We start from the raw sequence: 12,415 nt of genomic DNA on the forward strand, positions 1-12,415 counted from the left end.
GCCAGGTGTGAGATCACTCCACACAGCGATACGACTAGCTGACACTGATGGCTTCTTCTTTTTCCTCGTTTGTGTCTCGTCCACTGCTGTAGCACAATCCAGCCAGCAGCCAAATCGGCTTACGCACCAGCTGGCAGTCACGATGCGAAACAGTTGCACAAAGGAACGACCTTGAACCCGGATTTATTTCACTCGACCAGGCAAACAATGCCAACACTTGTTCACACGTCTTTTGTTTTATACTCTATCGGACCGATCACCAAACACGTCCAGTACTGATGCGTGTTCGGCACAGAATGTGTGGCGTTGATTTTGATTAGAGGTTAGTGTTTGTTGGCGTGTCACTATTTTGCACTAGAGGCGTAGAGGCGAATTTCTAATGTGATTTAAGCCGGCCATCCTATACAAATTATTGTTAGGAAATTTCCATATTATTTATTTACGACTTATATTATTTCGAGAAGTATTTTTATTTGTTTTGTCGCAGTTGAAGTTCACTATTCGTTGGACTAGAGTTCCTAAATCAAATCTATGAAAAATAATTATCTTTGCGAAACACAAGAAGCCAGGCCCACACAAAAGTTTACTCAAAAGCTTTGAACAAAATTCCAAAGAGATGAGATTTATGAAAACTTGCAAGAAACATACATTAAAAGTCAAAAAACGAACCAACACAATTCATATTGATAAATTCAAAAGAGTTACTGTGCGGGACAAGGAATGTAAGACAAACAATCCATCAGCTGAACTATTCAATTCCAGCAACAGAAAAATACCGTTTTATATAGTCATAACGGAAAGTTGATAAGAGTTCTCTAAACAGATGATTGAAGTATAAGCAATTGAAATTGAATATTGATGAAACTAAATTTATGATTTTCTCGCGCACCGTGGTAAATGACCATGTCAGTATTGTTATCGATGATGAGGCAATTGGTCGCGTTTAAGATATTAAATATCTTGGCGTGATTATTGATGACAATCTAAAGTTCAACGCTAGAGCGGGGGCCTAGTGTGGTTGGTAACGTCTCCGCCAACCACGCTCGACGCCTGGGTTCGAATCCCACCGCCGACATAGGTGTCGATGGTTGTGAGGTGGCGTGATCCACTCACAACCAACCCAACTGGTCTAGATTCAATCCTAGCCGACACCGGGAGATTTTCTGAGGCGAAAAATCTCTGGGATCACGCCTTCCATCGCATGAGGAAGTAAAGCCGTTGGCGCCGGTCCGTTAATAAACGGGTCGTGAGTTAGGGTCCTGGGTGTGGAGTCGCCTCCCTGGGCGTCGGTGATTGGCCACAACAGTGACGGAACAAGACCGACGGAAAATAAGCGAGATTAAAAAAAAAAAATAAAGTTCAACGCTCACATTGACAATTAGGGTTTGCAATATTCCCGAGAATTGGTTTTCCGGGAAACGGGAATAAAAAATCTCATTCCCGGGAACCGGGAATGAAAAATGTGCGGCCTTTTTGGGCAAAATGTTTCTTAGGGATACTATATATCGTCGGTTTCGTGCAACTGGAAATTTTGCATTTTTGAATTCTTGATGACAAACGATGCCAAATACTGTAAATTTTTCTCTCACGAAACCTTGTTTCAAAACTCACAAATAATCAAAGGCTATAAGCAGGCACTTCTTGTAATACAAATCTTGTACAACGTGCTCATAAAATGTGCACAATAGACCCAAAAACGTTGAATGAGAATTAGAAATATTAAACTTTAAAGTTTTCTTGAAAATTGAAAACTAAATTTTGGACGCTAATTATCAATCGCGTTTTTCGAAACTATGCTTTTTGAGTCGTGCCAGTGTTACACGAAACCGACGATATGCTATCCTATTACACCATAGTAAAGTATTTGCTCAGGATTCCGTGTAAGAATTTGGATTGATTGACTGGAACGTGATTCCGCCATTCGCCGGTTTGCTGTGAAAGATTGAAACAAACCGGAAGGAAACAATAAAAAACTAAATAATCAGTTCAATACGACTCATAAAAGGTTAGTTTTAAAGCATTCGCATGCCTACGTAAATATTCTGCAGAGACGGTTTTAAAGATGAAATCGCAGCCACGACCCTGACTTTGAGTTTTATTAAATTATTTTCAAAAGGGTTGCATTGATTTACGGAATTTTCAACCAAAAAATTCAACGACATTAGATAAACCAAATAATGGCCTGATTTTTCGTTTACTGAAAAAGACAGCAAATATTTTTGGCAAATAATTGAAGAAAATTATTTGTAATTACAAGGTATATACATATATTACACTGAAAATATTTTTTCGTTATTCATACTCATGCACATTTCGTAAACATGGAATTCGTAGATTGTACAGTACTTTTGTTGATTGTATAGAACATTCGTATAATTTGTACAATTAACGAATGTACTTTCGTATGAACGTGGATAACATCGAGGAATCACTTGAATGTGTTCTGTTATTTTCGATTTCGTATAAAGGAGCTGGTAGCCACTTGGTTACAGAGTCCGCTTTGATAAGCAGAAGGTCGTGAGTTCAAATCTTGTTTAGATAGTAGAAGCAGGCCATTTTTGATCATAAAAAGGATTTAGTATAGTTAGGCACGGGTGTATTCTCTCAGGCTCTCCTCATCACCACAACTCCTTCATTTGGTCCGAATCCGTTTGCTTCTTTCTGGAACATTAATACGCTTCTGGAACAACATCGCTTTCGCATCGGTAGAAGCGCCGCGATACATATACCTTTCGCTCGGATTTCGTAATAATGAAATAACTTTCATGATCATTTGTACGTCTCTGGGGTTGAGTTGGGTAGACGAACACGCTCGTCGTCGCTCTCTCGCCAGCGATAGAACTAGAATCGCGTTATGGCAAACCGGTGATGATCAACCAATCAAGCTCAAGCTCTGTTATTTTTGATTTCGTATAGAGTAGTGAGGGGCAAAAGTACGCACTTAATTGTTTTTGCAACAGAACTATTGCAAACAATTATCATAAAATTCGGTTTTGTTTCCAAGCGGAACATGAACCTTTCGCCTTTAAAATGTATTACCAGAGCTTTTCGAATTCTGTTTGTAGCATGAGAATTTCACTTTTTAGAAAAAATACTCAGATGCGATCTTTTACCCAGCATGCGGGGCAAAAGTTCGCACTGTATGAACTATGCTTGAAAAAGTTAATTGTTTTTCGCTGGTTTTGCACTGATTCTTTTTAACTGCGCTAGAGCGGTGCCCCGAAATAATTCTCTTACTTCCGGAAATTTGGTTTTCTGGGGATATGTTAGGGTGTTTTGGTGATATATCCTAAAAGTGGACCTTCCAGAAGAGATTCCGCTGGGGCTTCTAGAGGCCATAGAAACAAATTAATAAAATTTATTTTCGGAACCGGGGTGATACACAGAGACCCGAGAACGACTCCGGATGCCTTATTAGATTCCAAAAAGCAACTTCCGGTTTCCGAAAAACAACCAAAAATGGTTGAATACCACCCAATGCTGGTATTTTCGGAATCGAATTGTTGCTCTGAGATCAAAAATAAACTTCAGAAGTTATTTTTGAATTTAAGATGGTGACTTCCGGTTTGCGGTTAACAGTACAAATTGACCAAATACCACCCCATATGAGTAATTTTGGAATAGAAATGATGCCAAGAGACCTGAAAACGATCCCAGACGCCATCTTGAGTTCCGAGATGGTGACTTCCGGTTTCCGGAACACAACCTAAAACTGCCGAATACCAATATGAGTATTTCAGGGATCGGGATGATGCGCAGACACCAGAAATAATAATTCAAAACGCGATTTTCAAATTCAAGATGGTGATTTCCGGTTTCTGGAAAACAACCAAAATTGACCAAATACCATCGTATATGAGTATGATGCCAAGAGACCTGAATACGACACCAGACGAATCAGAAGTCACCAGCTAGAATTTGAAAATGGTGCTAAAGTTGATTTCCTGTCCCAGGGCGTCATTTGATTTTAAGATATACACATATTGGGGGGTACTCGACCATTCTTTCCTAGAAACCGGAAGTCGACATCTTGGGATCCAAAATGGCGTCTGGGGTCATTTAATGGTCTCAGAGCATCATCCCGATTCCGAAAAAAATCATATTTCCTAGTATTTGATCACATTTTGTTGTTTTCCAGAAACCGGAAGTCGCCTTTTGGAATCAAAATCAAATGGTGTCTGGGGTCGTTATCCAGTCTCTGGACATCATCTCGATTACGGATATACACATATTGGAGGGTATTCGACCATCTTAGGTTGCTTTCTAGAAACCGGAAGTCGCCATCTTGAAATTCAAAATGGCGTCTGGGCCATTTTTCGATCTGTGGATATCATCCCAGTTGCGAAAATAAATATTGGATGGTATTTGGGCTTGTATTTTTTATTGTTTTTTTGGCTTCAAGAAGCTTTTATCTATTCCGGAAGGACCATTTTGAAAGCATATCAACAAAACTATTAAAATGGTTGTAAGATTCCATTTAAAAAATCATGAAACCATAATATTCCTCGATTTCAGAGCACATTCTCATATCACTAGTTGTTTTTGAGTAATTTCTGTACAAAAACATCGTTATTAAACACATTTTTCATTAGGTTAATGGCACTTAGTGCGTACTTTTGCCCCTCGATTTATGCATACTTTTGTCCCACAATGAGTTTTCCAAATGGTTTGAGTTTTATGACAAACATCATAATATTTCCGGCAAAACAAGTTCACCCTACACACCACAATTATACAAGAGTTTTTTGGGCTCTGTTGTTTTCGAGTTTCTGTAGTTTCTGAATGGGTCAATGGGTTCACAAAACTAAGAAAATTAAATCAAAACAGCTCAAAACACAACTCTCTTCATATCTTCGCCCCATTTAAACGGAATCTCATGTGTTTACATGTGTGATTAACTGACGATATAATACTGCAAATTCATGCAATGTTGCCAGTTTGTTTTGCTCGTATGCTTCGAAAAGGCCAATGCGTACTTTTACCCCGTGTGTACTTTTGCCCCTCACTACTCTAATGTATACATTATTGCGTAAGCTTACTCATTTTTCATTTGGATGAACTTTTTATTTTTGGAGCCTATTAATTTATTTATTTATTGTTTTAGTTTTTATGAACGGATCTGATTGTGTTTTTAAAATTTTTTTATATTTTTTTTATTAGACCTTTTTTAACATGTAATAACAAAAACTGCTGTGTTCGTCACGGTGGTTATGATGGATTCTTTTCCTGTATGTTATTGCAGTTTTAAAAAGATAATAGAAAGTGACTACATAAGTTTGAGCCTCGCGCGCAGAATTCAGAATAGATGTATTCTTTTACAATTGAAATTAAAATTGATTTTTTAATGTTTAGAGAAAAATTTATTTATTCACCGATGTGAGCCAACTAAACAGCTTTTGTGAAGAAGTTTATATTTGGAGGTAAAATCAGTTCTTTTCTTTATATAACTGATTTACATGTGACTAAATTTGTACATTTGTAGAGGTATGTGGCGAGACCATCATCATCCTTATTATCATCAATAGAAGATAACAATTATAATGATTGGTTTTTTTGTTGAAGACATCCAAATAATCAGCGCTTTCATTGAAATAACCAATTGGTGCGGTTAAAGTGTAATTTTTTTTTTTTCGAATAAATCAACTAACACTGACTTGTGGACACAAATATTGCCCCCAAGTTATAAGTCAACTCGAAAATGCTGATGCTATCAAAGCCACTGTATCGTAATTAAAGTATCTTAACCATTACGAGAAATTCAAACTAATTCACATAAACATTGCCTCATTCTAATTCATTTACCATGACTATATTACTAACTTTATAAACGGAAAAAATTCTAACGCTTATCAGTTCACTTCAAACGATTCTTCATACATGCATGTTCTACATGACAAATAAGTATAGGCAGTCCGTTTACCTGACCACATATTCAAATATCTAGGTTTGCTCGAGTTGTCTCGAATAGCATTTTAGATTTGAAAGGCAAAATCAATCCTTTTGTAACACTATCGATCCAAAAACTCCTTACCTCTTCGGAGAAACGGCGATATTCTTCATCCTCAGGCTGCCGGGCAACCACCTGCAACAGGGCCGTATAAGCGTTTCTCGCCTTCATGTTTCGCTCCTCTGTGTCATTTTTCACGAACCAGGGTGGTTTCTTTGTAGCAGCCATGCTTTATTTTTTGGCAACAGGTTTTCGGTTATCCGATAATAGAAATATAAATGAAGGAGAAGTGATAATTATTTTTAAAGTTGGTATACCGTTTTTCGAGTTTCTGTCATAGATTCAAAAAACTCTAATATGCCATATTGAAAAAAAACGCATTACGAAACACAACACAATTTGTTGTCAATGTTGTTTATAGTCAACTAACCATGTTTACCTGCTAAAAATCTCAATATTGAAAAAGACGTATTCGCCGCTGTCCACCATGTTTAGTTCTGCAGCTGCCAGCATAATTTCTCGTATTGTGGTAGGACTAGCACACATGATAACAACTAGAAAGAGATAAATGAGTAAGGTAATCAATGTGGTGAACCCGAAATGACAAATAAGTGAATCTTCAAGTTTCTTACTATTTTCTATTAAATACAGTTGCAGTAATTATGAAACATATTAAAGATGGTCAAAGCTCTATCGCGGGATATTAATTAAAAGAATAACTCTGGGAGCGGAGGGTGTGTTGTGGATTCTGGATATTGCTGAAATAATGGTAGATATACTCTTAGGTCACTTTTTGCTCGTTTTCATACGCAGATTTTAATGTTTGGCGGGTCTTTCACGAGGATTTACAAATTTACGCATGTTTTGTGTGAATTTAGGAACTTGCCCGTTTTACTATGTGGATTCTCTAGAGGAATTAATTATATTAGTTATACAAATTCAAAAATTTGCTCGAAATTCCCGGTTTCCATACATTTATTTTTATCGATAACTGTAAACACTTTGTTTTTTTTTTTTTTTTTGTAAATTCAGGTCTTCCGAAAATATTTGAAACATTATTTTCGGTTCAACTAGACAGAATACGAACATAAAATGTCTCAGTAACTATACAACCGATTTGAACAATATGGGTATCTAATTAACGGGCTGTCTTCAAAACCCTTAACTAATGAACTTTTTTTAACTCACTCACTTTTCTCAGAGATGGTTGGACCGATATGATTTATTATCATTTTATTATAGTCAGACTTAGCCATTCCATATCAAATTGTTAAGGCTTATATGAGCAAAACTAGTTTCATACGGTTGTCTCTCAAACTCACAAGTAATTTATTTCATACTAGCTGACCCGGCAAACTTCGTACCGCCGCCTTGAGTTTTATTGACTGTTGTACTGCAAAAACGGAAATATCTAACTGCTGCTAAAAAAGATACCTACGATATGTTTCGGATCTGATTTGTTTTTAGTTTTTTTTTTCAATCCTGCGCTCGTAAAATTCTACGTTTTTATTTCATTGAACATTATGAAGCACCTTTCAACCATAATCAAATCATTTCGATACATTTCTGAAAATAAACAGTCATTCTTTTAAATATTCTGAAGGAAATTATTACATTATTTTTTCAATTATTCAAAAGCTTGGGTTAATGCAAATATAGTAATACCCTTCTGCCTGGCCAATCTCACTGGAACAGATTTTATAAAAAACTTCATAATTCTAAATAATTCAAGCTTAAAATTCGGAATATACGAAACATGTGAAAGTGGTCAAGGCGGTCCTAGCCACTAAATTCTATATACCAAAATGTCGGGGTCAGGGTCACGTGAACATGCGAGTTTATCCCACAAATTTTCAGTGACTGTCCTTGGGTTTTATCAATAGTCATCGCGAATGCGCGACGCACGGGAAATTGCAGACGTTTAAAATTTAACGGCAAATCGGTAGGAGTAATCGAGATACGCGGGATTATTACGACTTCTCCTTTGTAGTTTCCTGTCAGAATTGTCGCTTCAAGGACATTTGCCATCGGGTAGTGGCAGCAATGCACCTGTTCGGTGGTAAAATTGACCTTGAATCTATAAAGTAGTAGTATTTGAAAATATTTGATTAGCATTTTTCTCTCAATTGAGTGTTTAAATTATTATTCTTTATTTTTCTTTTGTTCAAGACTCGTTTAAAGACTATGGAAACTAAGTGTGTAACTGACGATTTTGAGATATATGGGGTGTCGAACGACGTGCATTTCGAGCTCGTCTTGTTCTTAACCGATCAACTTTCCTTCGGGACTCGTATATTTCCTGACTTTTTAATATTTTATCTTCAGTGTTGCGGAGGCTGACACTTTTATTGACCTGCTACTACTCGTGTCTTAACTCGCAAAACTGTTACAAAAACAACGAATTTAATTTTAATTCAACGGCATGTTAAGTATCTGAACATTCCACTTACAACAACTTTATCTGAACAAAAAACACTTCGACCACAGCAGAAATTTGTCAAAGTCAACTGGAAGATATGCAAGAATCAGTTTGATCATGTAGATTAGGGAACATTCCTTTTATAAAATACCCTTAGCGGCATCTTCGTTAGGAAGCATTCCAACTACATGTGGAAGAAAATTATTCGAAACCAACTGAAACCAGTATGAATACTCCTCAGAATTCTTGCAAAAACACATTATTATTTTTTATGTTTATTACGTACCGACAGTGCCTTCTTCTTTCTTGAAAAACAATCACAGCACAAACAAACAGAAACCGACGTTGACTTTAAGTGGCATCAACAGAAATCAATACGAAAATCGCATAGAACTATTCCATAAAATATTTAAAAAAAATGAAGGCTATCGTTTAAGTACGCCCCGGTGATAAAAACTTGTTTCGAATTTCTCTGATCAAAGGCAACAAAAAATCGTTACTCACTAAATATCACAGGAAAGCTCTCAGAATCTTTAATATTTCATCTGCTTTCTGAGGCAGATCTGCTGCCTAAGCACAGTGCAATTGACACTTCGCAACATTATAGTTTTCAATTCAACATTCATTCAACATTATTTGTAAATCCAGAGATTTGTAGGAATGCAATAGTGCCTATTTAACGAAACATGAACAGAAATCAATGTTTTTTGAAAAACAAAAACTACACGTTTCTTTCACCAGCTAACAGAATCATTGCAGCATGTCAATGATCTTAGTCAGTGTGCATTTTAGAGAAAATTGAACAGATTGATTAGATCCGAGCAAAGGTAAATTAAATCATCGCACATGTAGTGTTATTCTTGTTCTTTCTTTTCATTTATCAGATAAATGAAACGATTATATGCAACTTTGCTCAAATGAGCCAAAAATTTAATTTACATTATCAAGTATATGCCCTTGAATAAAATCAAAGCCACGTTGAGAGTATTCACATGCATGTCGAGTTTGCTGCTACCACGCTATAGCGCTTTTGCATAGAAAAGGTGTAGTAGGCAGCGAAAACCAATATCACTTTATATGTGAATCATTAACAGGTGCTTGTTTACTCAACAACGACGCCTCAATAACGACGCCTCAATAACGACGCTACAACAGCTTGTCACCCGCTCATAGCCTGCAATTACAGTAATCTAATGACGTTGTTTTTGGAGTAAAAGGCGGGAGAAGGCGAAAATGTATTTCAATTTTTAATAAACTTTATCAGTTGATTGTTGTTATTTTTATGGCTTATTAACTCGTCGGAGATCAAGACAAAACAAACACAAAAAAGAATCATTCAAATCCGTTGATTCTATTTGGAGTGAAACGCAGTTATACAGACACCAACTTATTTTTATTTAATAGATTAATTGATTATTTGGTTCAAAAGTGATGGAAAGAAACATAACCCAAAGACTCCTTAAAACTGCTTTGAACAAAATATATGACCTCAATTATTTGCATTGGATGATGCACGTTTTCTGTTAAAAACCGCAGGCCACTGGCTCGATACCCAAAAGATCGCAGCCTGACAACACTGCAGTAAAATGTCAAAAATGTAGGGATCACTTTGGACGATCTTGCGAGAGCGGCTACATATATATATATATATATATATATATATATATATATATATATATATATATATATATATATATATATATATATATATATATAAATATATATATATATATATATATATATATATATATATATATATATATATATATATATATATATATATATATATATATATATATATATATATATATATATATATATATATACTACCTTTCGCAAGTTAAAAGAAATTGAATAAAAGATATCGCTAAAATTACTTAGAAAATTATCGATACGCGAACACGCGGTTTGGATTGATACGGGTGATACGGAAACTAATTGTACGTATCATCACTATATTAAACTAAAATGTAAACTAATAATTGAATATGAATTCCAGTTTGAGTTGATTACATAATATCTACTACAAAAAGCGTTTTCTTTGCCTCCCGCCGGAGCATTCCCGGTGTTGCTCGGAATTAAATTATTCGAAATCAAAAATTCACTTCCCAAATATTACGTCACATCTCACACTTTTCACTCCAGTTATTACTTAGAATACAGCATCAATATTTTTGGGACGCAAGAAGTAAAAATTTAGTATTAAAAGTTCGATGTAGTTGTGCTGTTGGCTGCCAAAAATTTATTATTTAGAGTCAAAAATCAGTCCAGCAGAAATGATTAGGAAATAATTTTTGAAATGTTTATGCAAATCTATTTCAACAAATAATAAAGTTCGATTAAAAAAAGCGAGGTCTTACTTCTAGATGCCGTTTTGATAAAAACGGTAAAATTAGTAAAAAGCTCCGAAGTTTACCCTTCAATGAAAAAACTGGCTCACATATCTCCATCCATGGACTTTTACCAAAAGTCTTGTTATAGCATTGGTAACTTTTCTCTGTAGCAGACGGTGTTATTAGGGGTGGGCGAGCGGCGCATTAGCCGTTGATATCCACCGGCTTACGGAAATAAACAATTGGTTCTTTAAGCGCCCCAAAACTGATTGTTCGTCTGACACCGAAATTTGAATTTCCGTCCGAATTTTCGAAAAACTGTTAGGATTCTGTCCGGATTTCTCAAACTGTTCGAAAAACATACTAGAAGTGCTTGACGACGTTTGCAATCAGAATGTTCTTGGTCACATGTTGAAACTTTTAAGGCCCTATTGTTTGTGGAAAGTCATCTCACTTACGCTTCATAGAATTTTGAAAATTTTTGACGACCCAACTCAACTCATCTCAAGAAATGTATAGAGAGTGTTCACTAGGTCCGAATACAGCTTTTCACCGTTTTGTAGGTGCTCGTCATGTGTATCTGTGTATTTGCATTGGTATCAGCTTTAGCCTCATATATAAGCTAACCGACGCGCACAGTGCACAGTGCACATAAGACGGTCCCTATATAAAAGAGTGGCCAAAATTACCAAAATGCGAATTTCATATTCAGGATGTTTTAAGCACATAATTTTGTAGTATTTTATTTATATTTTCATAATTTCTGAATGAAATCTTGATACAAAAAACGGTTTATGTTGAGAAATGCTTCCAAATTTACCTATTTCAGAAACGGAGGAAAATAGTTTTTCTGAATATTTTGGAATATATAAAAACCTACTAAAGCTATCATGGTGTGTTCACATATGACTGAAAGCTTATTAAATTAGTTTCCTAAAACAGGAAGGGTAATGGATTTCAATCCTACAGATTCAGTCGCAGGCCACATTGAAAATATGTGTAATTTTACTAATTTTGACCATCAAAAACATCCACGGTCCTTACAAAAAAAAAAAAGGAATTATATGGGCATTTGTCCACGTGGTATGTGGACGGCCCCTAAGCACAGCACCTGATAGTGTGTCTGAGAGCCCTACTTGTGCCCGTCAAGAATATGTGTTTAAAGTTTGCGGAAAATTTGCGTTTTAGTAAAAAAAGATGATTAAAAATTTTTTATTTTTTTTGCAATTTTTGAATTTTTGGGTATTTATCAACAAAGTTTTTCGTATATTATAGCAATTTGGTACAAAACACACTTAAAAAGCGTGAAATTATAAGATTTATTAGTTTATTAGAATATATGTTGTTTAAAACATATGTTAAAAGTTTTTTTTGAAATTTTTTATTTTTAATGCAATTTTTTGGTGTTTTATGGGGATCGACATATGTCATAGCAATTTGATTCAAAAATATACTGGAAAAACTTAAAATTCGTATAATTATTCGGTTGTATACACTTTATTAAAAAATATTTCTTTCATTTTGTTTGAAAAAATTGGTTAATATTAGCAATAAATTGATTTTCGCGTGTATCTTTAAAACGATGTTTTTTTAATCAACCCAAACTTTTTTTCTGAAATTTCTTCTGTTAACCCATCACAATATCGCTAAGAGACTTAGCGATTATTCAAGTGAAATCATACTAAACTGAATAAAAAAAATATGAATTATTATCCC

At 35.2% G+C, this 12,415-nt stretch overlaps 1 protein-coding gene across 6 annotated transcripts in view; it reads right to left on the reverse strand.

Annotated features, from left to right (window-relative positions):
* Window positions 1–12,415, reverse strand: part of LOC129730175 (atrial natriuretic peptide receptor 1-like) — a 269,163-nt gene that overhangs the window by 32,086 nt on the left and 224,662 nt on the right. For all 6 annotated transcript variants that reach the window (XM_055689292.1, XM_055689294.1, XM_055689293.1 and 3 more), the window contains 2 exons: window positions 6,387–6,501; window positions 6,032–6,176 (listed from right to left, as the gene is read on the reverse strand). In XM_055689292.1, coding sequence (XP_055545267.1) covers window positions 6,032–6,176; window positions 6,387–6,501 — 260 coding nt within the window. The remainder of the gene's footprint in view (window positions 1–6,031; window positions 6,177–6,386; window positions 6,502–12,415) is intronic.

Source organism: Wyeomyia smithii, chromosome 3 (assembly GCF_029784165.1).
Source record: "Wyeomyia smithii strain HCP4-BCI-WySm-NY-G18 chromosome 3, ASM2978416v1, whole genome shotgun sequence".
Lineage (NCBI taxonomy): Eukaryota > Metazoa > Arthropoda > Insecta > Diptera > Culicidae > Wyeomyia > Wyeomyia smithii.